General features: G+C 44.2%; 5 protein-coding genes across 10 annotated transcripts in view; 3 read left to right on the plus strand and 2 right to left on the minus strand.

The window, feature by feature from the left end:
- Nucleotides 1-536: 536 nt before the first annotated feature.
- LOC136957518 (inositol monophosphatase 1-like) lies at nt 537-4,502 on the minus strand. 3 transcript variants are annotated; one of them, XR_010878309.1, is made up of 11 exons: nt 4,467-4,502; nt 4,039-4,119; nt 3,631-3,764; nt 3,235-3,339; nt 2,675-2,720; nt 2,445-2,553; nt 2,233-2,341; nt 1,932-2,083; nt 1,674-1,815; nt 874-963; nt 537-781 (listed from the first exon to the last, which is right to left on the minus strand). XR_010878309.1 is itself a non-coding variant. In XM_067251502.1 (10 exons), exons 2-9 carry the CDS (start codon nt 4,099-4,101, stop codon nt 1,697-1,699), a joined length of 837 nt encoding a protein of 278 aa, XP_067107603.1. In that variant the 5' UTR covers nt 4,102-4,119; nt 4,467-4,502; the 3' UTR covers nt 537-781; nt 1,674-1,696. The 3 variants fall into 3 exon arrangements, 2 of the variants coding, with proteins under 2 accessions (XP_067107603.1, XP_067107602.1); XM_067251502.1 differs by lacking the exon at nt 874-963; XM_067251501.1 differs by having other exon boundaries at nt 537-963.
- A 1,387-nt stretch (nt 4,503-5,889) lies between these two features.
- On the plus strand, nt 5,890-11,687 carry LOC136958054 (uncharacterized). Of its 2 annotated transcripts, XM_067252278.1 has the most exons (15): nt 5,890-6,604; nt 6,812-6,919; nt 7,483-7,707; nt 8,050-8,161; nt 8,258-8,281; nt 8,396-8,439; nt 8,524-8,757; nt 8,953-9,093; nt 9,259-9,495; nt 9,598-9,711; nt 9,855-10,091; nt 10,181-10,321; nt 10,480-10,716; nt 10,945-11,049; nt 11,139-11,687. In XM_067252278.1, the coding sequence occupies exons 1-15, from the start codon at nt 6,167-6,169 to the stop codon at nt 11,232-11,234; spliced, it is 2,493 nt and encodes an 830-aa protein (XP_067108379.1). In that variant the 5' UTR covers nt 5,890-6,166; the 3' UTR covers nt 11,235-11,687. The 2 variants fall into 2 exon arrangements, with proteins under 2 accessions (XP_067108379.1, XP_067108380.1); XM_067252279.1 differs by lacking the exon at nt 5,890-6,604 and having other exon boundaries at nt 6,810-6,939.
- An 88-nt stretch (nt 11,688-11,775) lies between these two features.
- LOC136958056 (leukocyte elastase inhibitor-like) lies at nt 11,776-16,583 on the plus strand. Of its 3 annotated transcripts, none has more exons than XM_067252283.1 (9): nt 11,776-11,906; nt 12,192-12,371; nt 13,606-13,713; nt 14,433-14,573; nt 14,768-14,885; nt 14,980-15,122; nt 15,216-15,371; nt 15,492-15,672; nt 15,868-16,583. In XM_067252283.1, exons 2-9 carry the CDS (start codon nt 12,201-12,203, stop codon nt 16,089-16,091), a joined length of 1,242 nt encoding a protein of 413 aa, XP_067108384.1. In that variant the 5' UTR covers nt 11,776-11,906; nt 12,192-12,200; the 3' UTR covers nt 16,092-16,583. The 3 variants fall into 3 exon arrangements, with proteins under 3 accessions (XP_067108384.1, XP_067108383.1, XP_067108385.1); XM_067252282.1 differs by having other exon boundaries at nt 11,786-11,906; nt 12,189-12,371; XM_067252284.1 differs by lacking the exon at nt 13,606-13,713 and having other exon boundaries at nt 11,786-11,906; nt 12,189-12,371.
- A 260-nt stretch (nt 16,584-16,843) lies between these two features.
- On the plus strand, nt 16,844-20,036 carry pigm (phosphatidylinositol glycan anchor biosynthesis, class M). The gene is made up of 7 exons (XM_067252280.1): nt 16,844-17,125; nt 17,227-17,507; nt 17,661-18,253; nt 18,421-18,524; nt 18,661-18,815; nt 18,986-19,087; nt 19,255-20,036. Exons 2-7 carry the CDS (start codon nt 17,319-17,321, stop codon nt 19,420-19,422), a joined length of 1,311 nt encoding a protein of 436 aa, XP_067108381.1. The 5' UTR covers nt 16,844-17,125; nt 17,227-17,318; the 3' UTR covers nt 19,423-20,036.
- A 4,162-nt stretch (nt 20,037-24,198) lies between these two features.
- Nucleotides 24,199-27,665, minus strand: part of LOC136958035 (uncharacterized) — a 40,568-nt gene continuing 37,101 nt past the window's right edge. The window contains exon 9 of the mRNA XM_067252259.1: nt 24,199-27,032. Coding sequence (XP_067108360.1) covers nt 25,865-27,032 — 1,168 coding nt within the window. The 3' untranslated portion in view covers nt 24,199-25,864. The remainder of the gene's footprint in view (nt 27,033-27,665) is intronic.

Below are 27,665 nucleotides of genomic sequence, written 5' to 3' on the forward strand. Positions count from 1 at the left end.
GGAAGAGAGAAATCTCACTGTATACGCAGCATAATATATAATTTCTGCACTGCTCACTGTGTGTTTTATGTTTAAAATCCAAATCAGCTCACAATAAAGCTAATTATCAGACCATAATTTGTGTTTCCTCCTATGACATACTACATATAATAATTTAATATTAGAATAAGGGGAAACACGTTTCCTTTCATGTATTTACACAGATGATTGCACATTGATAACCTGAAGAAAAACAAAATAATTGATTAGACTCTCAAAACCCATTAAATGATCATGCCTGTATGATAAGGATTTCGTGAGGTACTTCTTTTGTAGCTCACATAGAAACACACACAACCACTTGTGTACACACACAAATACCATATCTTAGCTAGGTTCTAATCATCGATATTCTCTTAAGCCTGGCTATGTTAATTGACAAGATGTGAATACAATTATAAAAAGCTGTGAAATTTAATTCATCTTTAATTATATATCGTCATTAAATATTGCTGAATTGGAGAGGAATAATTTGATCAAACTACTGGAATAATTGTCACTATATGTTCATATGCTTTATTGAGGAGGAAATCCACATCTGCAGTATGCGTTTGTGTATGATTGCAGACTAATAAAAGAATGTTGGACTTGTAGAGCAAGTATGCCGCCTTCACATTTGATACAGCAGCAACAGTGGCATTAGCTCCTTTTTGTACTTGGGCTTAAGAGCGTGTTTACAGACGTGATATGCAGTGACTCATGGGGGACAGTGGGAAAGATATGGAATCATTGTTTCAGTTTCCTGACAACAGAGAAGAAAGCGGGGATGGTAAGAATCAGACATAGAGATCAAGTCAATATTAAGATGCATTTTGACATTCCAGTCTCGCCCACCTTGCGTAACTCATCCACACTTGTTTCAACACTCCTCCCTCCCACCACCACAACAGAATCGCTACCCTTTAAATGGCAGCAAAGTTGGTCCTAAAAAACATCAATATGCTTTAATAGAAGACAACAAATACAAAATGTGATGTTTTTCCTGATATTCAAACACCAAATGTACATTAGATGACTCACTGAAATAATATACCATAGTTATTACACATTGTTATTTACAGAATACTCATCTATATTTCTTTCAATCAAACCATAGTTGTTATAAGGTAAGAAAGCTACTGCTCGGTCTGAAAAACAATAATGGCTTTCTGAACTTTCATGTTACTTTCATTTCCTGCAAACACAAAAGCAATTGGCTGCGATAAGTTAAGATCTATACACATCTTACACAGGAACGCAGAGTGAGACACAACCAATTTCACTACTAAAATGTTGATTTAAGAGTGCATTTCCAGAGCCCCAGGGGTGGAGAATTGCAAGGATGGCTTTGTTTCACTGATATCTTGTTGAAGTACAGTATGTAGTTGTACATATCTCTACAGGATAGAGGTGATATCACTGACATAGACAAAAGATTTACTAAGAAAAAGCCACAAAAACGTATAAATAACAAGTCAAAGCCCTGGAGTAGCCGAAAAGGAGATACTGCTTGATAAATTAAGTGAAACTACCTGAAAATACTGACATGTTCCCACAAGTCCACGCGGCATCTAACAGGAGGTCAATATCACAACTTTAAAAGATAAGGCAGAACTTAAATCCGGACCTGCCAATCACAAGCAGTGTAAACATACATATAGTGTGTATGTGTGTGTCTCTAGTCCTCCAAGTCGTCCCGTCCACAGGGGAACACAGTCATTTTAGAGGCGATGTGTTCTGCGATGGTCCTGCTGCTAGCGATGATCAGCCTCCTGGACATCAGGTCAAACGGTCCTCCTGTGGACACACAGGCCACAGAGAGATCCTCATGAAAACAGCTACTCAACTCAGGAGACATTTAGGTGAGGTATTGAGTTAAGTGAATCGTAAATTGAATCAAAGTGACTCCTCACCTGAGATGTCTGTGATGACTCCGCCTGCCTCTCTGATGATGGCGGCGCCCGCCGCCATGTCCCAGCAGTGGATGCCCATGTGGTAGTAGGCGTCCGCCGCGCCGCACGCAACCAGACACATGTTTACCGCCGCACTGCCCGGTGAACGAATCCTAGGATTTTATTAATCAATTGTTTTATTGGTCGATGGGTTGACTGATTGAAAGATCATGCAGAAAGAGAACATGGCAGCCCACAAATTGACACAAACTCCACAAAAAGTGTGTTATGGGTCCCAGGTGTGCAGCTCTGCCCTGCTTACCCATGTACAGGAATGGAGAGGATGGTCTTGATGTTGGCCATCATTGTTTTGAAGTGCTCAGGGTCCTTCTTGAAACCCATCTCCGTGAGCACCAAGGACTTAGTGATGTCTACACAATAAAGTAAAACAGTCAACTTACTTACACAACACCTCAGTTAAACATGTATTTTTCTCTTTTAAAACAGTCTTTAAAGGACTACTGTACACCCTACCTTCCTGCCCAGACACCTTGATGGGGACTCCATCACAGAACGCTCCATTCCCTTTCCGAGCAGTGTACATCTTATCCTCTATGCAGCTGTAAACGATACCGAACTCTATCTGAATTCCACCAAAACAAAAACAGCCTGGAGTCAAATACTGAACAGTTTTACCAAGGGGTGACTTTTAGAAGCAGTCAATGGGGACCGATGTCCTCTCACATAATAAATGCTTGACATACCTCTTTCTTCACAGCAAAGCCGATCGACACAGACACAAAGGGGAACCTGAGAAACACAAGAAGGGAACGCAAAGTTGGAAGATGGAATAGAATAAAACAAAATGGAATAGATTGTATATTGAGAATATATAGTCAAGAAGTTGGAGGGTGGTAGGCTACAACTCCTTAAAGATCTGGGCAGCGCCAGAATCAATTTCTATTAGCGGCTCCTCTTCCTCCCAGACCGAGGGATCAGCTCTAAGGGGAGCTTCATTAAAGATAGCCACACCGCAGTGTTGCTAATGCCCACATTAACACACTGAAGAGGAGTCAGGTGGCTGAGCGGTTAGGGAATCGGTCTAGTAATCAGAAGGTTGCCGGTTCGATTCCCCGCAAGGAAAATGACGTTGTGTCCTTGGGCAAGGCACTTCACCCTACTTGCCTCGGGGAGAATGTCCCTGTACTTACTGTAAGTCGCTCTGGATAAGAGCGTCTGCTAAATGTAAATGAAGAGCCCCAGATAGTGATGAGGGTACTCAATGTTAAGGCAAGGCTTAACCAGTCGTAACACCCTCCTCCACCTGTGTACAAAGTTGGTGGTCCCATCGATGGGGTCGATGATCCAGGTGGGGTTGTCTGTCAGGATGCTGGGGGCACCAGCGGCTACTGACTCCTCCCCTATGAAACTGGAGGAAAAAGGAGAGGAGGGGACTTGCATCAGAGACCAAAGACACTTTAGGCAGACATACAGGGGAGAAGGTTACCTTTTTAAAACATCTGTCTAAAAATGTATGTTTGCATGCTTACGATAATGAATGCTCAACTACTAAGTAATACATCATTAGTAATCACTCCCACCACACCCTACCCTCACCCTTACCCCAATTGAAAATGTAAGAAACACAGGAAGAACAATGAATATGCATTTTCTACTGTGGCGTTTCTATTGTTGCTGAAGTAGTGAGGGTCTAGGATACCTGTGTGTGGGATACTTTTCCTTGATGGAGGAGATGATGAGCTGCTCCACCTTCTGGTCCGTCTCAGTCACCAGATCCACCGGAGAGCTCTTCTGCATGATGGCTATGTCCTTCTGGAGCGCTGCGCGGATCATCTGACAGGCCGCAAAGTGAAGGAAATAGTGGCATCAGCCTGTAGGTTAGTCTTGGAAAGGTGTTGCTTAGATTAATGGGAATCTTACAATTAGACTAATGCAGTCTATGCAAGCTCCATTGCTGATTAAATGGAGGCATCTTTAATACAGACATCATTTAGATTGCATCTAGCTAGCTACAGGCTTCAACTCAATCTTCACCCTTAATGTGCTGAAAGAAACATGTTGGAGTAACATCGTGGATGCCAGTGTCCCAGACCTGAAACGAACTAACCTTCCCCGCTTCTTTGGTCACCTCCAAACAGTGGTCCATGCACTCCTTCCACTCGTCAGCCATGGTGACAGAAATCGTAACCTGAAGCCACACAACTAACAACTGAGGATATGTCTAGACTAGCGCACACACATAATACTGCCAGCTGAACTGAACGTGATAGATACGGTACTGGTGACATCGAATCTGTAGTACTAGGCTACAGTATACTCTAGACTCTAGTGTATACTGTAGCCTACAGCAGAGCAAGCTAACCAGCTGTAGTAGCTAGCCAAATAGACTAATACCAGTAATACCCCTGATACCGCTAATATACTTTGCAAGATCGTCATGCTTCTACATGCTAAACACAATTCCGTACAACAAAGCTAAGTAATAACAGTAAGTGACAACGACTGTGAAAATTGCAATAATTCAAGACAACTTACTTCACTTTGTGTAAATGACTACTGTGCGTTGGGGGCAAGGCTTGGCGTGAGTAGAATAGATTATTGGTCCACCGACGTCGGTGACATGAAAAGCGAATGTATCATTGGTTAAAATGTGATCAGACGTATAAACAAGCTCCACCTACCACCAGGAAGCTGTTACTGTAAACAAAATAAGTGAAAAGATCTTTCGACACGAGATATTTGGAACATAGGATACACTAGGCTACAGGTAGCCTATTATTTCTATATTTCTGAATTGGAGTCGCGAAATCCCAACTACACCATTACTGTAAAATGTTGCAATAAACTGAGATTGAAATTAAGACAATATATTTTAAGTTTTTGCTAAATTACTATAGGCTACGAACGCTTTACTAGTGTTCCTACCGGCATGTGTTAAATAATGAAGCAAAAATTACCGGAATTTGTTAAATAATTACACAAAGAAATAAGTAATTGGGTGTCAAGTGTGTTTTATTAACAAAGCTGATTGATCATTGCTTGTTTCTTTCCCTAAAATTGAACATCATAATTCAAACATTCATTTCTTGAATCTTGCATTTTGACTATGATTTTGACACAGGCGATTTGGCTAGGTTACTGTGCGTGCACTGTCTGTTTAAGACATTCATCTTTCGAGAAAGAAAATTGAAACTTGTAGTTCGTACCTTTCACAGAACCACAGGCTGGACTGTATGTATGCTGCCCCTGACGATAAGGTAAACTAGTGATTTCTTAAAATTGAACATCATAATTAAAACATTAATTTATTTAATCTTGCATTTTGACTATGATTTTGACACAGGCGATTTGGCTAGTTTCAGGGCTGCCAACTTTTGCAAAAACCTTGGAGTGAGATTTGGTATTTGCCCCTGCTAACGATCCGAGTGTTAATCAGGCACGGAGCCAGACTGTGTAAACATTATGGGCTTAGCCCAAACCTAGGACGTATGGGTTTGATGTGATGCAAGATAGGGACTTCCACACGTAATGCGAGCGCGCATAGCGAAATGTTTTGGATATTATTTGAGCGCAAAATAGTTTAATTGAGCTTTATGTAAAATAAACATAGACGTTTATCAAAAAACCTTGTCTAGTGTTGCCAGCACTCCGGCCCTGCTCCCATCCATCCTCGCTGAAGCGTATCGTTACGGTAGGGGCCCCCGGCCCAGCTATCCGTAGGCTATCTGAGAAAACTTTGGACCCAACCAACTCTATTTGGGAGGGGAGAACTCCCTCACATGGTACAACCCATGCAGAGGCTGAGGTGTCAGAATGCGGAACGTGTGTAGCGTACTTTAAGAGAAGATAATACTAACGTGACAAATGCCAACAACAAAAAATCCTCGACCGGCCCAAAAGTGAAGCGGCCCACCCGGAACTCTCCCGATTCTCCCGATTACCCACCCCGGCCCTGTTTACAACGTTAACAGGGCTACGTGGTTGGCGTTGCCTTTTCAGCGTGAGATATACAAGGTGTGGCGTGAGAGCGTGTGAAATGGTTGAAATGCGTGTGTCTCACGGCCAATGCGTGAGAGTTGGCAGCCCTGTAGGTTACTGTGCACTGTCTGTTTAAGACAGTCATCTTCCGAGAAAGAAAAATGAAACTTATAGTTCGTGCCTTTCACAGAACCACAGGCTGGACTGTATGTATGCTGTCCCTGACGATAAGGTAAACTAGTAATTTCTGCAGCACAATGGCTGAAGTAGAAGAGCTTTTAAATGAGTCGAAATGTCCCATCTGTCTGGATTTACCGAAGGATCCTAAAACAACCCAGTGTGGACACACTCACTGTAAGGTCTGTTTCAATGAGTACTGGGATCAGCATGATCAAAGTGACAGCTGCTGCCCTCAGTGTAGTCGGGCATCCATTTTACAACCTGCCACCAAGGTAACTGAAGAGACTGGAAGAGAAGAATGTGTATCCCCTGCAAAGAATGATACTCAGCTCTGCTCAAAAACCGACTTATACCTTCACAACCAGCCACCAGTCATTGGGAAGGACAGCCCTTCGACCCAACAGAGTGTCTGTACCCCTGTCCTCAGCGACGAGCTCAATGTTCTCACAGAGTGTGCTGATGGTCACCCCGAGGGGGACAACTCCGGACCCGCTTCAGAAAAGAAGTGTAAAAAGGTATGGTTAGACTGCGGTGCATTATCTGTAAACAGCGAAAGCTGTTGGAACTGTATTGTAGAAGTCCACTCCATGAACAGAATAGAACATCTGTTCAGTGTGGGAGCATCAATGTGTTATAGCTAGTGAGTCAAACTTATTTAAATTTCTACCTAGACCATGCTATTGCCAAGTTAAATTCTAATCACTTGTTCCCCTCCACTGTAGGGTCATCGGCATAGAAAAAAGAGTGACCCCCCCAGCACGTACAACAACATCATTGAAGAGAGAGAGGAGGAGCTAAAGAACCTGAAAGAGGAGATGGAATCTCTGAAGGTCAGACTTGTGTATAGAAGGTGTGGTTCTGTATGAGTTATCAAAATGCACCCTTCAATCCCTTCCTGAAGGCAATCTCGATCTAACGTAACTGAACAGCTAACAGCATACTTTCCCTAGACAGCTGTTAACTATCCAGTCATGCTTTATTTGCAAAAACCATACATTTCTCTACAAGAGGCCTCTAAGCCGTTCATTAATTTGCCGCACTTTCTGACAGTGCTATAAATTGGACAAAATCAACAATTCTACCCTAATGTGGAAATGACTGGCATGCTGCAGCTTGCATCTTGCATCAATACAGCATGTTGCTGTATTGAATTAGTACTTGAAATAAATACAAAATTCCTCCAAAAAGGTATGGTGGTGGTGGGATATTAATAATAATAAAAAAACAACAACATCCATCCATGTTAGATCAGTGATTTTGTCAAGGAATCTATAATGGTTTAGGATATAGAGGGCACCAACACAAAGCAGATAATCCACACGGGTCTCCACTAGACAGTTGCTAAAAGGATGAACCACTATGGTCTCTAACAGTTGGATTTCTCTCCAAACAGCGTTCCACCCTAGTTACTGTTGAGGACTGTGAGAAGTTCTTCACGGAGTTGGTGGAGAGAACGACCTCTGAACTGAGAGAACGTATCCAAGCCCAGGAGGGGGCCATGTTGAGGGAGGCTGAGGGTCATCTGCAAACCCTGGAGGCGGAGCTTGTAGAACTGAGAAGAGCAGAGGCGGAGCATAAACCACTGGCTCCCATAGATGAACGCCCACACTTCTTCCAGGTTAGTGCATGTGAAGAGGCCTCTTTTGAAGAGACTTTTACTTTATCTAAAATATTCTGTTGCCGGTGAAGCAAGATTGTTAACCCCAGAACTTTGTTATTTTAACCTCTCATAAATGCAACTCCTTCAGGTGGTATACCCCCCAAAAAACAGAGGGGCCTTATTTTGGTGGTATTTTTGGCAAGGCTGAATTATAATTTCATCAGAATGTTGTTGGTTTGTCCCTGGCTGGTTACTCAGGCTCGGTAAAGCAGATAGTGCCATTTTTGTATGTGTGACAAACCTCTGTTACTCATGTCGTACAGTGAAGTGGTTGGTCTTTCTGTCTGTGTCTGCCAGTAGAAGATACCCAGCATCACCTCTGCCTTTGGCACGGTGCAAAGAAGTGTCTACAGACTGCAGAAGCAACTTGAAATGGACTTCGACATGCAACTCAAGGATTTCTTTTTAGAAGGTGCGTGTGAGTGTGTTTATTTGCAGGTGTGTGAGTACACATGAGTTTGAGGGAGGTTCCTTCACAGTCACTTTTATCTGTCTGTTTCCTCAACAGCTAAACTTCTGCTAGAACCTCACAGTAAGCATCCCCATTCACACCATTCTTACTATGTACTAATGAATAGGTTCCTATTCATAACACAACACTACACAGTTTGACAGAGATATTTGGATTCTGTCCCTCTCTCTTTAGCGCTGTCTTCCCTTGCTGATAGAGTAGTGGAGGAACATGAGCTGGTAAGAAAACAGTGACAAGATATTGTAATGAATCTGGGGTATCTCTGATGCATCCTTATTCATACGATTCTTGGCTTGTTTCAGGAGGACTACAAGGACATAGAGTCTGTGAGGACAAAGGAGATGTTTGCACAGATGGAGGACATCCTGAACCGTCTGACGCCTGAGAGATTCCCGCAACTGATGAGAGTGGTGGCGACCTTTCCCATCACCACGGAGGAGAGGCTGAGGGGCATCGTAGACCTCATCTATGAGGAGGCCATCTCAGACCCTGACAACTCTGAGGCTTACGCACAAATGTGCAAATGTTTGCAGCTGGTTAGACTGATACTCTGGCTGTCTCTCCATGTCTGTGTCATGTCTTATACTATGTCTTGCTTCCAGGAGTAACCCCCCCTCCCTTTCTCTCTCTCTCTCTCTCTCTCTCTCTCTCTCTCTCTCTCTCTCTCTCTCTCTCTCTCTCTCTCTCTCTCTCTCTCTCTCTCTCTCACTCTCACTCTCACTCTCACCCAGCGTAAAGTCCCCAGCTCAGACAAACCGGGAGAGACATTGAATTTCCGGAAGCTGATGCTGAATCGATGCCTTGTAGACTTTGAGAGGAAACACACTGAGGGTTTCAAAGAGTTTTTTGACAAGATGAATACTGCCACTGAAGTATGGAATAGTGTATTTGTTGTTTTGTTTTTACTTCCCTTAGATTGGTTTAAATGTTGGTAATCATGCCTCATTAGTGTCAAGCATGATCAATCAAGTACAGATAAGAACTAGAAAGTAGTTCTGTAGTATTTGAAAAGTTTGCCTTTGTCTATGTAATCTCAGAAGGAGCAACGCAGCCTGCATGGAGAGAAACTGGAAGAGGTATTTTCTGAGCTTCAATACAAAGCAGTGGGAAACATCAAGTTCATCTGTGAGTTCTTCAAGCTAAACATGATGACAGAGGCCCAAATGCATGAATTCTTAACAAAGCTGGTGAGGAGAAGGGACGCAATATCCATTGCATGTTTTTCCACTATGCTCTCTACCATCGGAAAGGACTTGGACCATGGAAAGGCCGAGGTAAAACACGATATCACGTCTGTCTACTCATTGTTAGTGTTTGTACATGTGTATGCCTTGCTTGTCAACAACAGACACAGCTATGTCTTTATATTCCCATAGCCCAGAATGGATCAGTACTACAAGCACGTTGAGGTAATCGTCAAGGAAAAGAATTCCTCTGTGCCTGACAGGCATGTCCTCTTTGAGCTTCACCAATTGCTGAAAGACAGACAGGTAAGAATGGAAGGCCTCAGATGTGTGAATTACAAATGTTGGTTTGTTTTAACCACTTTGATTGAACTTTGGCTCCCACCATGGTGACATAAAGTGATTGATGGCATCTCTGAAACTCCCTGCATGTTCTTTGCCTCATATAGGAGGAAGACACCAAGGACCCTGAGTTGGTGAAGACACAGGAGATGTTTGCCAAAATGGAAGATATCTTGATACACGTGAACAGAGAGAACTTTCAACAAGTGATGAAAGAAGTTGGGACCTTGCCTATTAACACGGAAGAGAGATTGAAAGGCTTCATAGACCTAATTTATCAGAAGGCCATTTCAGACCCTGACAACTCAGAGGTGTATGCCAACATGTGCAGATCCCAGATGGGGGTAAGTCTGTTATTCTGGCTATCTGTGTGTGCATGTGTTCCCATTTTATATTTTAATCCTCTCTCTCTCTCTTTCTGTGTCTCACCCAGCGTGAAGTCCCCTGTTCAGACAATCGATCAAAGACATTGAATTTCCGCAAATTGTTGCTAAACTGTTGCCAGGAGGAATTTGACAAAGACAAGACAGAGGGCTTGAGGAAGAAGCAGAAAGAGTTGGAGGCCGCTGTTGATGTATGATATCCCCTTGCATGTGTACACATTGTTGTGCTCAGCTAGAGCTGAGGCAGTATTTAAAGGCAAGACAATCAGTCTTGCACAAATAATACTGATTTTAAAACATACCCTGGTATTTTCTTAGCCTACTAAAACTTTCTTCTGATCTGATCAAGAATAAGGACTGCATACGACTGAGAGAGGAAATAAGAGTGATAACATCTGAGGTTCAAGCTGATGCTGTGGGAAACGTCAAACTCATTTCTGAGTTGTTTAAGATGAAGATGGTGACAGAAGCTATCATGCACGACTGCATTGTGGCTCTACTGAAACGCAAGGAAAACATTGCACTTTCTTGCGTGTACACTATTCTATCCACTGTTTGTAAGGACTTGGACAATGACAAGTCCAAGGTAAGGCTGTCTACAATTTTTGTTGCTGTGTATTTGTGCATGTGTTTTGAGTGTCTGAGTATGTGCAGTGACACCTACATATGTTTGTTTGTGTCAGGCTCTTTGTGTGTCAATCCATCAGTGCTTTAGTTCGAGAAAAGTGTGTGTGTTATAAATATAATAAATTATTATTATGATTATCAGTCCATACAAATAAATGACTCATTAGTTCATTTTATATTCCCACAGCCAAGAATGGATCAGTACTACAAACAAATTGAGAAGATTGTCAAGGACAAGAAGATCCCACCCCATGTTTGTAATGAGCTTACAGAGTTGCTAGAAATTAGACAGGTAGCAAAACTTTTTAGTACAAAGTACAGGCCTATTTGTTTATGAGAGTAACAGTAAAACAAAAATAATGTTGTTCCTAATTTTCCCAGGGAATTTGGAGGAATAGAGACCAGAAGTTGTCTGGTTCTAAATCCATGCCAGACCGGGAGGAAAGTGGGAAGATGACAGAAAGAGAAGAAAAGTAGAAGAAAATGTCAAATTGATTCATGATACATACATACAAACATACATATGTACATGTATATACATACATACTTACATACTGTGGCTTCAGACCAGCAAATTGTTAATTGGGTTTAAATTAATGAGGATTTTATCCATTTACAATTCTATCTACAATACAATAAAATGGGATCAGAAATCTGTCTGAACAGACCCTAACCCAAGGTCCTTCCAGATCTGACTGAAGAAACCACACTGCTTGGCAATGCTTAAGGAGACAACCATTATTTAGTGTTGATGCAGTAAAGAAGAATCTGAATGCAGCATTGAGAGTAGATACATTATTGTTCCTATGAAATGTATAAAATGTATTTCTGGTTATTGGCTATTTTCATGTTTTGATTTGATTATTTCATTAAAAGCCACAGGGCACCAGAGTGTTGTAATAATGGTACAATAAAAACCAGTACACCAGTTCACAGTACGGTTTTATACACTATGCTTGCCGTCGAACGCACACGATGAGAATGCGGAAGCAAGTTTATGATAGCGTTGGGCGTGTCCCCCATGATGTAAATAATATCCGATGGGTAGCTGGTTGTACTACGTCTTCTGTACCACTCTTGAAAGAACGCTAGCAACCTCTGGACCAAAGAGCTTCTCTGACATTTATTAGGAAAGACAGCCTTTCATTCGTGAGTATTCAAGACGGACATTTCTTTTTGCCACAGAGTGCTTGAACTTGTTGAACTTGTCCACTGTTCAAATAGATAGCTGAGCAACAGTACGGCCAGTGTGTACGGCCAGTACAGTGATCGTGGTGACGTCCCACGATCACTCCCTGGAAAACTATCTCTATTTGAAACCTGGATGGTTTAAAAACGTCTTAACACTTTTTTTCAGATCCTGTGTAGTATGCTGTTCTTGTTCCTCACCCTTCACCTCTCTCTCTCCCCCCTTTCCGTCCTTGCCATCAGCAGCCCATCATCATGTCATCACCCCTGTCTGAGGCAAACGCCAACTTCTCCCTGGCCCTGTTCCAGAAGATTGCAGAGGAAACCCCAACAGGAAACGTCTTTTTCTCTCCCCTCAGCATCTCTTCAGCTCTGGCCATGGTGCTACTCGGTGCCAGGGGCAACACGGCCACACAGATGTCCGAGGTGGGTCTAGTAGGCTTTGGTGGTCTTTCAGTCTAACAGCATGTCTGTATCAATGTGTAGGTATCTAAGGATAGGCCACAGAATTTATTCTTATAATATGTTTGTTATGACAACAAAATCTAGCGTGACTATTGTGGTGCTTGGACCTACTTTATTACAACATTGTGTGTTAGGGCATGCAGAGAATGTTATGTGAAGTCTACTGGACCCCAAATCCTAAAAAAGGAATTTGGTCCATGGACCGTTACGTCATGGCATTGACCCAGGTGTGCTCCTCATAAGTAAGGAAGGTTTTAAATGTTTTAAATTCACACTGGTCTGTACGTTATAACACTCTGCCATGTCAGCAATGGGTATCCCTCTGTTGTTTCAGTCACTATAGAAACCAGAAATGGGGCCAACCCTGACACCAGTCCTTAGAAACTTTCCACTTCTACTGTAGAGTTGATGTGAGAGAAAGACAGATAGACAGGCAGTGCTGTTTATCCCTTATGACTCACCGTAGGTTCACTCCGTCAGCAAATATAAAGTCCTGTCTCTTTCAAATGTGATTTTAACAAGAGGGCAGTTGTTACTATAGCAACACCCTGCTATAAAGGCCAAGCTACATGCTGTAAACCAATCAAACCTTATCAGTTTGTCTGTTCCACATAACTGTCGGTTTGCCTTTGTACTCAAGTCTGATTCACTTGAACAGGGATCCTGAAAGATGGCATTATAAAAAAACTAACTACTCAACCTCAAATACTATATCTCAAACTCAGAAAATGAGTAGACTTTTGTGTTTGTACATGCTTTGGCAGAGCCACACTCTCAGTGAGTTAGTCATATTTCCAAACTAGTCTTTCCCAACAAAGAACATGACACACACCCAGCTGTGATGAGGCAATGTTGTGGGTGTGACTTGTAAAAGGAGTGTCTCTTGTGAGGCCAGGGAAGGTATGGTGGTGCAGAGTGGATTCCTTTGAATACACTTCATTGGAAGGTGTGGTCACACACCATCAAGCTACTTGTTCAGTAACTCAACTTTAAAGGCCTTGGTTTCTATTTCTAAAACGCTAACGCACACAGATCTTATATACACAATATGCATTTACATACACACAAACAGACACATATCCCAAACACCCTGTTAATGTCCAACACAATTTAACAATGTTTACTGTCCAAGATACATTTCAATGACTGAATACTCAAAATCGTCTTAACATCATCATAACCGTTCTACCACTAGGTGCTCTGCTTCAGCAAAGCAAAGCAGGCTAAACATGCAGCAGGCCCAGAGCAGATGATGCAACAGCAGGTCCAGAGAGCCCAGCTCCCTCAGGCTCTGGTCAAGATGGTAACTTTAACACAAAATAGAGTATGGCAATGACTAACCAGGGGAGAAAGGGCATTGGGAGATAAGGTGAAGTGTGTGTTAAGGGGGTATGGGGCCTGCATGTGTGTCTAACATTGAGGTGAGGGTGGGGTTCTTGGTGAAGGTAAGCTGTTCAAAGTGTCTCTCAGGTTACAACATCTGTCATTTCATGTTGTCATGGCTACACAAAGAGGATTGGTTCCATGGCTGTGTTTTCCGAGCATCTCAGACACAGGACACCGTCTGTTCACTTAATCTAACTTATTTAGATAAACAGTCCAGAATATCTTTCTCTGTGCTGTTCTTCTTCAGGTTTCTCAGTAAACAACATCTACTAACAGGTCGACTGGGACTGCATGTGTGCCCTATTTCTTTAAGTTTTCTTTCAGCTATTTTAACATGGCCGCCTGCCATTTGTTCCCTTTCCATGTCATCAGAGAGCTGTGGCTTGATAAACAGGAATTATTTCCTGTCATGCGGCACAATGTACGTTGCTTATCACCCATGGAGAGGAAATGTGTTGTACAATATCTCTTCGATTAATACACATTCTCTAAAAGTTGATCCTACGTTGCTGGCAATTATTATGCTGGTTACATCCACTTCAGTGCACGCACACACACACACAGAGTTCCTAACCTCCAATCTTCAAAAACATATATGTCATTTTGAAGATGACTCCTATTCCTTCTCTGCATTAGTCCCTGCACCTTCACAAGACAAAGGATGAGGTGCACGTGGCCTTTGGTAAGCTGATGGCTGAGCTGAACAAGAAAGACGCCCCATATGCCCTCAGCCTGGCTAACAGGCTGTATGGAGAGCAGACCTACGAGTTTGTCAAGGTAACGCCCTGTATGTTGATTCGGGGGGGGGGGGGGGGGGGGGGAGAGAGAGCAGGGAGGGAGAGCCAAACGGTGGGCGTGTGAAAGACGCAGTTTGATGGACGCAGGGACGCGACTCGTCCATGTTAAAAAATTAGTGCCCGTTTCGGAGATAACGTTATGAACCTTCTCTCACTACTGTGTGCGTGTGTCAGGAGTTTCTAGGAGACACCAGGAAACACTACGATGCAGAGCTGGAGACTGTGGACTTCCAGAAGAATTATGAGGGGGCCAGACTCAACATCAACGGCTGGGTGGCGAAACAGACACAAGGTGACTGTGATGTAGCTGTGTTTACTGTACTTTACCGTATAGCCAGTTATCATGAAGAAGGTTGGGTCTGATTCTACGGTTTTCTCCTACCTAGATAAGATCCAGAACCTTCTGCAGGAGGGCATTGTGGATGAAATGACCAAGCTGGTGTTGGTCAACGCCATCTACTTCAAGGGCAGCTGGGAGAAGAAGTTCAAGGACACAAACACAAGAGACACCCAGTTCAAGCTCAACCAAGTAAGGCCACAAATTTAACAAAGCTTGTGTTCTACCTCTTTTGCATGAATCTGTTATTAATACGATCCACATAATTCTGGTGTTGTCCTCCAGAATGAGAGCAAGCCAGTGAAGATGATGTACCAGAAGACAAAATTCCCCCTGACATTCATCCCTGAGGCCAACTGTCAGATCCTGGAGCTACCTTACGTTGGAAAAGATCTGAGCATGCTCATCATGCTGCCCAATGAGATCACAGGTCTGACGAAGGTAGGAAGAAGAAACAATTTCCCTACAAGCTGCCTTGAACTCTGTTTGAATTCTCTCACAAATTATTTCCCTCCCCAGTAATCAAAAGCTGTATAAATGAAAGCCTCTGTCTCCCCCCAGCTGGAGAAGAATCTGAGCTATGAGAACTTTCTAGAATGGACCAGACCAGATATGATGGATATGCAGGAAGTGCAGGTGGGCCTGCCCAGGTTCAAGTTGGAGCAGACTCTGGACCTGAAAGCCAAACTGACCAGTATGGGCATGACGGATGCCTTCGACCATGCCCTTGCTGACTTCTCTGGTAGGGCCTTCGCCTTTGTTTCTTTCTTAATTCTGTTTTCCCCTCTGCACATTCTCTGTTCTTTTAAACATTGTAAATGAATGGATTCATTATTAATGAATTAATCAAATACAAATTGACGCAGATCAGACACCTGCACTTTACAAGGTGGATGATTCAAATGATTACATCCTGTTTCTACCTGTTTCCCCACAGGCATGTCTCCCAGCAACAACCTTGTCCTGTCCAAAGTCATCCACAAAGCCTTTGTGGAGGTCAACGAGGAGGGCACAGAAGCCGCCGCTGCCACGGCCGCTGTCATGATGTTGCGCTGTGCCATGATGCCAGCCTCCTTCATCGCTGACCACCCCTTCCTCTTCTTCATCAGACACAACCCCACCAATAGTGTCCTCTTCTATGGGCGCTACTGCTCCCCCTAGACCCTGAAAAGGATGGAACAATTTTGAGGGGTGTATTGCAATGATTGTCAGTGGAAGGAAACATGTGATGACAGGCAGAGATGTGTTTAGTTTGGATATGTGTTTGCACTGCATTCTTACCATGCCAATGTATTCATCAGTTATATGCACATGACTAATATAAAATATAGTGTGATGTGTAATGTATTATAGCTGCATATACCACTATTTTCTTGATGGATTTTTTGCTGCATTTACCAATAATATAACCAAAAGTAAGTAGTTATGTCACCTTAACTAGTCTGAAGCTGTACTATACACTCCACCATGTTACAGTATACTGTTTTCAGAGTTGCCTTACTATCACTGGCTTCACTATGACGAAAGTGCAATTATCCCCACAAGGTCTTGTGTTGTGATAAAGTCTGAAGAACAACACTTGACCTGAGAGTGTGTCTTAAAGGAAAATCAGTTTAGGCAATATTATAGAAGTAAAGAGTGAATGAGGTGTAATTGTGTGTTTCTGTTTTGTTTTGTTCAGTTCTACTACAAGTTGTCACCATGAATCTGTACAAACTTTAGGTTTTTATCTAAAGTATACAAACAGTAGGCCTATAGAAATGAATACAATGAATACTTAAATTCAACAGTATGTATATACTGTGGTCCTCTGTGCATTTAATTTACGTAGCACAATACTACCACCCAGGGTCTTAAAAGGGCATTTTCAAAGTTAACATATCTAATATCTAATTCAGCCCCAATAAAACAAAAATACTTAATAGTTTTCTTTTAAAGTAAGCTCTTTGTAGGACGCTGACTAAGATTCATATAACATGTTTATAATATTTATTTTTGATATATGATTTCACCTGTTGTTTCAGAGCGGAAGTTAATGTTAGGAATTTAATTCTGATTGGTCGTTCATGTGGCGCTTCCTTGTCCCTCGTGTAAATAGTTCCTGACTCGGCTCACCATTTAGCGAGATTTCAACTAGTGGTGGATGGATACAAGAAAGTCTTGGAACAACTTTTCTAAATGTGAACATCGTTAATGTATGTCGAATTTATAATGGACAACAGCTATAGTGTACTGCTTGTTTTTGTAGCTATATTTGTCCATTTGACTAAACCAAATTATCATCTGAAATTTACAGATGAAGCCAGTGGCGGAAATCAGTGCTAGCTAGCTAGCTAGCTAGCCAGACCCCTCCATCAGTGTACAGTAAAAGTCTTCTCTGTCAGAAGGATGAATATGGCTTCTATTGTGGAAAAGGGAATGTCTTTTCTCATGAAGAAACATGTTCTCTTCACTGTTTCCCTTGCCGTGCGTCTGGTCCTGGTTTTTTATGGTGTGTATCAGGACAAGACGATGGTGGTCAAGTACACTGATGTAGACTACCATGTTTTCACGGATGCAGCGAGATTCATCACTCAGGTGAGGAGCTAACGAATGTCACGACAAGAAATGTCTTTTGTGGCGTCTCACTGGATGAACGCTATTCTTATGCAATGGCTATTTCACAACTGTGCCGACCAGTAGCCCAATTAACCATGTGTCTAAAGATGCTAAGTTGTCTCTGATGTGCAGGGTGAATCTCCGTACAGACGTCCCACCTACCGCTACACACCCCTGCTAGCATGGCTTCTCACCCCTAATATCTACCTCAACCCCATGTTCGGGAAGCTGCTCTTCGTGGCCTGTGACCTCCTCTCCGGCCTCCTCCTCCACCACCTCCTTTGTCTACGGGGATCCGATGGCGATAAGGCCAGTCGTGTCGCCTCCCTCTGGCTTCTCAATCCACTGCCCGCCGGGGTGTCGACCCGAGGTAACGCCGAGTCGCTCCTGGCAGCCCTGGTTCTGGGAACGCTGCTCTGCTTGGAGCGAAGGCGCCTGGGGCCTGCGGCGGCCCTGTACGGGTTGTCGGTCCATATGAAGATCTACCCGGTGACCTACGCCCTGCCTATAGCTCTTTCTCTAGCTCTGGGAGCAAGAGAAGGACAGGAGAAGGAGGGAGGGGGCATCAGGAAGGGCGGAGAGGAGACGGAGACAGCGGGGGGATGGAAGAACAGGTGGAGGAGGGGGGTGGGGTTGCTCAGACTTTTTTTCTGTAAGGATCTGCTCCTCTTCGGTGGTGTAGCTGGAGGAGTGTTCTGTGGGCTGACTGCTTTGTTCTACTACATGTGAGTATCCATGACTATCCCCTCCGTCCATGACTATCCCCTCCTAGACTGACTGATAGAGAGATATGGTAGATGAGCTCTGCTGGTACAGAAGCAGCATCATTCAGTTACATTTCAGTTTCTACTCTGTCCCTACTTTGATAAAACTCTTATATTCTATCCTACAGGTATGGCTGGAACTTCCTGTTTGAGACCTACCTGTACCACCTGACCAGAAGAGACATCCGCCACAACTTCTCCCCATATTTCTACATGTTGTACCTTACTGCAGGTTTGACATGGGATACAATATGTCTTACACATACAATATAAAGCCTTTGGACCCATTGTTGACTGTCTCGACAAATGCACTGTCTTTGAGCTTTTTTCAGAATTTCAGACTTTTATAGACCCCTATTGTTTTGCAGACAGCCCCTGGAGCCTGCATCTGGGACTGGCAGCCTTCATCCCTCAGGTCTTCCTCCTCTTCCAGGTCTCACTGGCTTTCTACTCTGACCTGCCTTTCTGCTTCTTCCTGCACACCTCCATTTTTGTGTCCTTCAACAAAGTCTGCACCTCACAGGTACCACTCCTACCTCTGTATGCTTGGATGCACCTGATGAAAATAGGCTATTAACACATAGACTATGCTATTATGTTAAAGGATCCTTTAGACGCTTCATGATATCCTCACCATGGAGAAAACGGCGCTGCAGAGTCATGATGATTGTGTATTGTGTCATACTGTTGCAGTACTTCCTGTGGTACCTGTGTCTACTTCCTGTGGTCATCCCACGTCTGAGGATGTCCGTAAAGCAGGGAGTTGGGCTGCTGGTCCTCTGGTTTGCTGGACAGGTTTGTTTTAATGACAAATACAGAATGTATAGAGACTATAGATGTATATCATGTGTCTGCATTGAAAGGGCCTGTTTGAGCTCTCTGGGGCTCTATAGTCTGAAGACAGCTATAGTCTCCTTCATCTTTAGATTGTGTGAAACGGGTGCTTTCTGTGTCTGCCCCAGGCTATGTGGTTGGCTCCGGCATACCTCCTGGAGTTTGAGGGCTACAACACGTTCCGGGAGATATGGCTGGCTGGACTGCTCTTCCTAGTTATAAACTGTTTCATCATGGACCAGATCATGTCCCACTACCAAGCAAAGCACCCTGCTCTGAGACAGAAGACTGACTGATGATGTAATACTTACTGCACCCACCATGCCTTCCTGTAGAAGGTTATAGATCTGACCTGGAGGAGGAGAATGGAACCTGCAGGAGCAGAACTAAAGGGGGAGGAACGCAGCACTAGAGGAGGAGGAACAGCAGAGCTAGAGGAGGAGGAACAGCAGAACTAGAGGAGGAGGAACAGCAGAACTAGAGGAGGAGGAACAGCAGAACTAGAGGAGGAACAGCAGAACTAGAGGAGGAGGAACAGCAGAACTAGAGGAGGAGGAACAGCAGAACTAGAGGAGGAGGAACAGCAGAACTAGAGGCGGAGGAACAGCAGAACTAGAGGAGGAACAGCAGAACTAGAGGAGGAGGAACAGCAGAACTAGAGGCGGAGGAACAGCAGAACTAGAGGAGGAGCCGAAGGAGAGGGATGGTCTCTAATAACCCTAACCTGAAAAAAGGATGGGTTAATATGTTGCACACGAGTCTAGTGACTATATTCTTTTCTGTCTGCACTGTAACACTTTAGCTGTATATTCTTGGTGGTATAGCATGAACATGGACAAAACAGACCAACTTTTCCAATGTGGGAATGCATTTTTTTTTTACATTTTTGTAATAAACTCTTGATACTACAGCTCAGCCTCTTGATAAACATGTACTCCATGGCAATCCTTCTTTACTACATCAACACAAAATAATGGTTGTCTCCCAAAGCAGTTCTCTGTGGCTTCTGACATTGAAGCCCCTCTGCAGGGGGTCGGAGATCCTTTGCTCAACTGCTCCTCCGCTCCTCAAGCTTTGAGTGGAGCACAATTGTTTTGCCTTCTATGGGATTACTCAAACGTGGGGTCAGAGTACACTGCTAAATAATCAGAATCATGACCCAGGTTTATTTGAATCCTGAAAGCACAGAAGCACATCTGCCCCAATACTATGGGACGGAGCACCTGTACTCCTGACTATGTTTCTCTCTATTTCTATTTCCCTTAATCAAAATGCCCTATTTTCATAAATGTTTTATATTTTTCTTCCATTGCTTTTGTCAAGATGCTAATAAGATTAGTAACCACCTAAATTAATAAAAAATATATATATTTTATGGATTGACTATCAATGTTTAAAAGATAACTATACATTTCTCAAATATATATACTTGTATAAGTTTATTGTTTTATATGCTGTATTTTGTTTACCTTTGAAGGTGCAGTTACCTGTGATCACCAGTAGGTGTCATGATGACCAGTCTTGTTTAGTTGGATGGGATTTACGCTGTTTTGTCCTTATTTGCCCCACAGTGTAATCGGCCTAGTGGACCATCCACTCAACCCAAAACACACTGAAACATACACTGCAGCTTCTCTTAATCCATGCTGCAGATTAACACGCAGTGACTCCTCCCTACTTTTGAATTATAGATTTTTTAGTATGCTTCATTATTGTAAGGAACCTATGAATCACTTCCAGCGGTGCTGACCTAAGGCATGAATTAACCTACTACATTAGAGTGTGTGTGAGTGTATGTGTGTGTGTCAGCCGTGGCCTACATGTCCCGAGTATGCGCAACACTAACTGTCCTCGACCCCCTCTGAGGACCCCCCCGCCTTATTTAATATGCCATCTGATGCCACCAAACACGCCGCACGCACACACACTGCCACTTCTGTTCAGTACACCTCCAACACAGTTTCCCTAGACCTCAGCATACAGTAGACACTCCATAGGAAATCTCTTGGGGAGGCCAGGCAAGGGGGGGGGGGGGGGGGGGGGGGGTTATAAAGGGGTTGCGTGACTACTATCCATCTGCTCGTCGATGGTGCATGTATGTTGGGGGGAGAGGCAGGTCTGTTACAGCCATCATCACCCTTAAGGTCCCAAATGATCAATTCAGGAATAAGGTGGGGGTTAGGGGGTGGATAGTAGGATAGGGGCTAAGGGGTGGGGGCAGGGGCGAGGAGAAGTGTGGGGGTTAGGGGCCAAGGAGGAAGTGGGTGTGACCAATTACCGTTGATGAGAATGAAAGGGTATGACTGGTCACGCAACCTTCCTGGCAAAGGATTATGGGTCTGTTAGTAGATCAACTCAGGCCCTTGTTCTTCCCCCCCTCCTACTCCTCATTCTGTTATCCAGCTGTCAGTGCACATCAGACACTCCCTTTTGCACCATGGTTTAGCCCTAAACCTCTCTCCCCCCTTCCTCTCTCCCGCCCCCCCTTCTTCTCCATCCCTCTCTCCCGCCCCCCTTCTTCTCCATCCCTCTCTCCCTCCTTCCTCTCCCCATCTCTCTCTCCCTCCTTCCTCTCCCCATCCCTCTCTCCCTCCTTCCTCTCCCCATCTCTCTCTCCCTCCTTCCTCTCCCCATCTCTCTCTCCCTCCTTCCTCTCCCCATCCCTCTCTCCCTCCTTCCTCTCCCCATCCCTCTCTCCCTCTTTCCTCTCCCCATCTCTCTCTCCCTCCTTCCTCTCCCCATCTGTCTCCCTCCCCCCTTCCTCTCTCCCTCCCCCCTTCTTCTCCCTTCCTCTCTCCCTCCTTCCTCTCACCATCCCTCTCTCCCTCCTTCCTCTCCCCATCCCTCTCTCCCTCCTTCCTCTCCCCATCTCTCTCTCCATCCTTCTCTCCACTGTTCAACTGTTTTGATGGCGTGCTCTCTGGCTGCCTGCGTGCTGACGAAGATTAAACATTTAAAACGCCGCTACCGTCTTCCACCAGGTTCACATTTACCCTCATATAGTCACTTACATACGGAGGAGATGATACTCACATAGACCACGGCAGGGAGTAGTGTGTGTGTGTGTGTGTGTGACTGAGATCTCCTCCGACATAGTGGAGAGGACTACACAGTTGGCGGAACACATCACAGAGCACTTCTCCCTGTCTCACAGATGCTGTGAAGATCTTCTGTGACAGACAGATGAACAGCACTCAGTCGCTGGGTGTTTCGAAACGATATCTTGGCACCCCGGTCGTTGTGAAATGTTTTTCTGCTGTGAGATTGTTGCTCCTTTGTTTGAGAATGTTTGAATCCAATAGAGGTTTAAAGAAGGCTCTTGAGCTCGTATATACGGTATTCATCAATGACACACATCCAACACTCATAGATCTCTTCTGTCACCTAACCAAAACGCTGGTGACATCCTGTACCTCCAGCAGTACTACTGAGGTCCTGGTGACCTGGGAGCCTCAGGCGTGTGTGTGTGTGTGTGTGTGTGTGTGTGTGTGTGTGTGTGTGAGAGAGTGTAGGCACCCCAGGGGTCCTGGATTATGGCTCCTGCAGGACATTTTCCCTGGAAGGGTGTGGGACTGAGTGTGAAGGTTGGTAACACAGCTTTAAGCTGTCTGGATAGCCTCTAGCATGCAACAACAGAGGGGATTGGCTAACAGTGTTTGTGTGTTCACAGTGCGTACATACGAATGAAGTGTGTATGTAGTATGTGTGTGTGTGTCTACACATGTACCTGCGTGCATGGGAGTGTGTGTGTTTAATCCTCTGATCACATAGACTGATCCTCTTCCTACCCCAGTGACACCTGGGAGATGATACGGGTCTGTTCAGAAGCAGGTATTACAGTGTTATGTAGCCAGCCATGCTAAACTTATGCTAAATGATGAATCCAGTCTGTTACGATAAGAGCATTAACCTGTTTTTCTCAGGCCAGGGTGCCTGGCTGGCTAATTTAAGTCCTGTATGGTGAGAAAAGCCTGGTTGTCCTCTGGAAGATGGATCTCCATTGTAACACAATGGAAACCTCTCTCCCAGGTTGGTGTTCATTGAACAAGATTTTTCCCCCCAGTGGACTTAACCTGCTTGCATAAAAGCACAACTTATAGATAAACAGATGCACTTGCAATGGCAACAGCAGTATGAAGGTGTTCATTCATTTCAAGAGCTTTCCTCGTGAACTCCAGCAGTTACCTTTTGACCAGGAAAATCCCTTGTTGGTGTCTAGGTGAATGGAGGTCGTGCTTCAGTGTTAGCATTGAGGTCAAGGGGTGAAGCTAGGGTTAGAGAGGATTTCCCTCCATTTAGAGCTGAGCTGGAGCAGTTTGCAAACAGACTCACAAATCTGTAACCTCTATAGACCATAATGACAGCAATACACGCAGCTTTCCCTTGGCTTTATACTCAAGTGGTACTTTCAGAATTAAAATAGACTGTTGATCCCTCGTTTTGTCATCCTTTCTATACAGAAATCAGTGAGTGCCCCTGTGTCTCAAGTCTTCTGGTAGTGTCTCACAAGGTCACTATGTTATTCTCATTGGTCCTGGGCCTGCTTTATTATGAGGCCAAAGTCTCTGATTTAGTCTGGAAGCCATCTGATTTGGTTGGTTAATCATAGTGTTAATCTATCAACCAGGAAGAGTTACGTAGCTCCTCAGAAGGATGTTTAATTTGGCCTAGTGGTGCAGTACATGTCTTAGACACACAAATCCACCGCTAAGGAAGTTTGACTGTACGTGGTAGTCACACAAAACATGCTACTTTATGTCAAGTAATTACTGTACATCAAGTAAGAAGAGAACAGTAACAAGACTTGTTACATCTATACATCTAACACTTTTGTTTTTGGTCAAAGGAACTGACTGTACTAATGTGTGAGCAACAGCATTACCAGTGTCTTAGTAACGGTCATAGGTCAAATGCAGGTTACCATACCAGGGGTCACAGAAGGGTCACTATGAATCCTTAATCCTCTGCAGGGTTCTCAACCAAGACATCTTAGCTAACCCACTGGTGCAGTCAATCTTCCTTGCTGTACTGCTTCTAACAACGATGGAGCAAAGGAAACAGACAGACGTACGGACTCTTCTGGAAATACTTTTATTATATGATAATTTTTTTCCAAAGAACATACAGAAGCAAGACAAGATGGCTGCCTGGCAGCTCCACAGTTCACAAGAGAACTCCTTTGCCTTTGTTAATATCTATCAAAAAAGAGAGCAAGAAAAGAAACTAGCACTCAGACACATTTTTGCTTTAAATATACACTTTTGCCTGAGACAATAAATAGCAACCATCATTGGACATTGACTGAATTTAATAAACAATGCACACAAAAAATACATGTATTTATATATTTTTTAATTGTCAAAAGTGTACAGTTGTGCGTGTCAAATTGACATCATGTCTGGAGGAAGATAGGTCTATTGTACTGATAACTCTCTCCCAATAGTGCAACGTCATAATCGATGGCTGAACAGTAGTTTTTACGTATTGATTGTTGATGAGCGATTGATTATTATCACTAAGAAATTGAGGAGTGGCTCAAAGATGCCCCATGATAACTATTGCATTGTAAATCGAATGACTAAATGGTAAGAGACGCTAAAAATGTACATATGTAATATGTAATTTGTTAATGTAATCACCATGATATTACAAACTAACAAGACAAGAACATGACAGAGGATCACATAACGGTTTTGTGCGCATAGAAATCAGACTATGAATTCAAATAATCTTAAAACATGAAAAATACTTAAGATCTCAGGTGACTGTACAGTTATACACACACACACACACACACACACACACACACACACACACACACACTCTCTCTTCTCTATTCGACAGGTACCATGTCCTTCAATATTGTTCAATAAAAGCATGCAAAACCCTCTTTGGGGAAAACCTGTGTTAACAGAAACTTATTTTTAAAATGTCAAATTACGCACAAACAACAAAAGGCATTCTCTCTCCGACCCTTTATTCTAAAAGGGTGTACAGCTGACCGATGGGTATACAACGCAGAACACCAAACTTTGTACAGTATGCCCTTCATATGTTTGGACTGCCAAAAGAACGGCAGGTGTACACAAACACAAAGATAAAACTAAACGTGAGACTAGAAAATGTTTGCATCATCATGACTATATCAAAAAGTGCTTTGAATAGTAATTACAGTTTATGCTCAGCAACAATAAACAAAATTACAAAAAATCGAGTTAGAAGATTGACCCCCACCCCCTCCCACCTCGCTCTGTGATTGTGTCAACACTAAACGTCTCTGAACCTGAGTCTTGTCCTGAAGACCTTCTAAACAAAAAGAAGCATTTTCTTCAGCCTAAAATCTCCAGCCTGTCCCTTCAAGCTTGTACTCATTACTGCACATCATGTAATCGTTAATGCATGGGCCATTTAATTCATTAGTTCAATTAATGTATCAGATTAAAATACAAGATTAGCCACCGAAAACATTGGTAGTTAGTGGATTTAACTTCATTGGTGTAATGCTGGTGAACAAGGATTGATTGTACAGTTCATACTGTCTACCCTGATTACAACTTCCTTCCTCCGTTCCTTCCTTCCCTCTTCCTTCCTTCCTTGAGGTAATCTCTGATCTAACATCAGTGGATGGGGGAAACAATATCATATTGTCTACACATCAGCTTGGCCAGTTATGTCAGATCAGCGATTTCTCCTAAGAAACTGGACCTGTGTTCCTCAGGGTCATAGCTGCGTATCTATCTATTGCATATAGGCGTAAGGGTTGGCTTTGTGCTGCCCTGCGCTCATCACACAGGTGGCCATAGCGTTCCGCTGAGAATGTCCTGTCATGTTCCCGCACATGTCATGGCCACCATCAGACCAGGGTGGCGAGTCCATTGGCTCCCGCTTGATGGTGTGAACCAGTCCGTGACCTTTGAACTCCTGGTAACTCAGCTTGTAGTCCTGGGACTTGTAGTCCTCCTGCAGGTAGGCCTTGTGGAGGGGGGACTCCAAGGGGGCGCCGGTGTACAGATGGGCCTCCAGTAGGTTGATGGTCTGGCTGCTACACAGGGGGTCTGGGTGGGACAGTCTCTGGGGGCTGAACTGGGAGCTGTGCTCTTTGTTGAGGACACACTTCAACGGACGCCCGCCAGCGCTAACAACACCGTTGCTGCAGAGATTGTGGTAGTGCCCGTTGTTGAATTGCGGACTAATGCCAGCTTTGGCACGCTGGCAGGGGGAGTACTGCTCGTAGAAGTCCGCCTCGGCCTTCATCTGGAGGATGCCCTCATGGCCGGAGTTACCGTAGCGACGATCGATGGGCTCACGGCACGTCCAGGGGCGCCCGTAGGTGTCGCAGCCGTTCTCAGAGTCCGAGTCCTGCTCCACCTTGATGGGCGTCTCCGTGGGCATGAACCGGGAGTCGTAACATCCGCCTCCGTAGTCGTTCTCGCTCTTCATGACCTCGACGCAGTAACCGCCGTCCGACTCCGGGCTCTGGAGGCTCCCATACAGTTTAGGCACGTAGACGTCCCCACCCCTTGCGCCTCCGTGACACCCCGGGGACATCCGATAGGGCTTACCATAGTGGCCCACCTTCCCCAACCGGTTAGAGGGGACGTAGCCCACCCCTTGTCCCCCACGTAAGGATCCCGAGCTGGGCCTGAGTGGCCAACCGTTCTCCAGGCCTGGGTTGAGGCCTTTGTGTGCTGCTACGGAGGACTTGCAGTAATTGAGAGGTTGCTCCTGGCTGTAGAAGCTCTCGTTCTTGTACTTGAGGTTGTCTTTAGAGAGGGGGGTCCAGGGGGCGTGGTGGCCGCGTTGGGCCCCCCCGGGAGTCGAGCAGGAGAGGAGGAGCTCATCGCCCCCTCCCTCCTCCATCCCTCCCCCGCCCACAGAGTGTCTCTGGAGGTGCTCCTCTCGCTCGCTGCAGAAAGGGAGGGGGGGGGGGGAATGAGAGAGTGGATGGATGGAAGAAGGAGAAGGAATGGTGAAAAGCAAAAAAAGAGAAGGAGAGGGGAGAGACAGAGAAAGAGAACACATTAGACATAGACCCTATGTTAATGTGTAATGTCTAATGTATACTGTAACTCCTCTAGAATAATTTTTTCTCAGCAGATCAAGATATCATCATCATCTTTATCATTTGTGTTTTCTTAATCAATACTGGATCTGGATAATCCGTTTCATGGTCAGTATTTCATGCCAGTTAACCTCTTGACGTTGCCCTTGTGTTTTAAAAGACCTTATCTTTTTAATCCCTTGTAAATATTTTTATTGGAGTGATCCGCACGTAAACAATTTGTTTAACTGACCATGATTTCCCAGAACCAGAGAACTAACAGAACAACCCCCTAACGTCAGTCCAGTGGATTATTTCAAGGACTAATCTTTCTCAGCAGCAGAAGCTGCCAGCCAGATCTGTTGGGGAATCAGTCCAAAGCCAAAAGTGCAGATGACATTCACTCTGGCTAGAGGACTGACGGACACAACATAAAACTGGGAGGAATCAACATTAAATCATTCTCTTTATCTCTCCTTGTCTTTCTCTATGTTTCTC

Source organism: Osmerus mordax, chromosome 15, assembly GCF_038355195.1.
Source record: "Osmerus mordax isolate fOsmMor3 chromosome 15, fOsmMor3.pri, whole genome shotgun sequence".
Classification (NCBI taxonomy): domain Eukaryota; kingdom Metazoa; phylum Chordata; class Actinopteri; order Osmeriformes; family Osmeridae; genus Osmerus; species Osmerus mordax.

What these genes read in the sequence shown, in the direction of transcription:
- LOC136957518 (XM_067251502.1), bottom strand. Translation starts at nt 4,101, where the DNA reads ATGGCTGACGAGTGGAAGGAGTGCATGGACCACTGTTTGGAGGTGACC. An exon ending in GCTTTGCTGTGAAGAAAGAG is followed by an intron (nt 2,554 to 2,674) that starts GTATGTCAAGCA and finishes GGTGGAATTCAG; the next exon opens with ATAGAGTTCGGTATCGTTTA. An exon ending in CTCTCCATTCCTGTACATGG is followed by an intron (nt 2,084 to 2,232) that starts GTAAGCAGGGCA and finishes ATAAAATCCTAG; the next exon opens with GATTCGTTCACCGGGCAGTG.
- LOC136958054 (XM_067252278.1), top strand. Translation starts at nt 6,167, where the DNA reads ATGGCTGAAGTAGAAGAGCTTTTAAATGAGTCGAAATGTCCCATCTGT. An exon ending in TGTGCAAATGTTTGCAGCTG is followed by an intron (nt 8,758 to 8,952) that starts GTTAGACTGATA and finishes ACTCTCACCCAG; the next exon opens with CGTAAAGTCCCCAGCTCAGA. An exon ending in AGTTGGAGGCCGCTGTTGAT is followed by an intron (nt 10,322 to 10,479) that starts GTATGATATCCC and finishes GATCTGATCAAG; the next exon opens with AATAAGGACTGCATACGACT.
- LOC136958056 (XM_067252283.1), top strand. Translation starts at nt 12,201, where the DNA reads ATGTCATCACCCCTGTCTGAGGCAAACGCCAACTTCTCCCTGGCCCTG. An exon ending in GGTGGCGAAACAGACACAAG is followed by an intron (nt 14,886 to 14,979) that starts GTGACTGTGATG and finishes TCTCCTACCTAG; the next exon opens with ATAAGATCCAGAACCTTCTG. An exon ending in TGCCCTTGCTGACTTCTCTG is followed by an intron (nt 15,673 to 15,867) that starts GTAGGGCCTTCG and finishes GTTTCCCCACAG; the next exon opens with GCATGTCTCCCAGCAACAAC.
- pigm (XM_067252280.1), top strand. Translation starts at nt 17,319, where the DNA reads ATGAATATGGCTTCTATTGTGGAAAAGGGAATGTCTTTTCTCATGAAG. An exon ending in ACTGCTTTGTTCTACTACAT is followed by an intron (nt 18,254 to 18,420) that starts GTGAGTATCCAT and finishes TCTATCCTACAG; the next exon opens with GTATGGCTGGAACTTCCTGT. An exon ending in TCCTCTGGTTTGCTGGACAG is followed by an intron (nt 19,088 to 19,254) that starts GTTTGTTTTAAT and finishes TGTCTGCCCCAG; the next exon opens with GCTATGTGGTTGGCTCCGGC.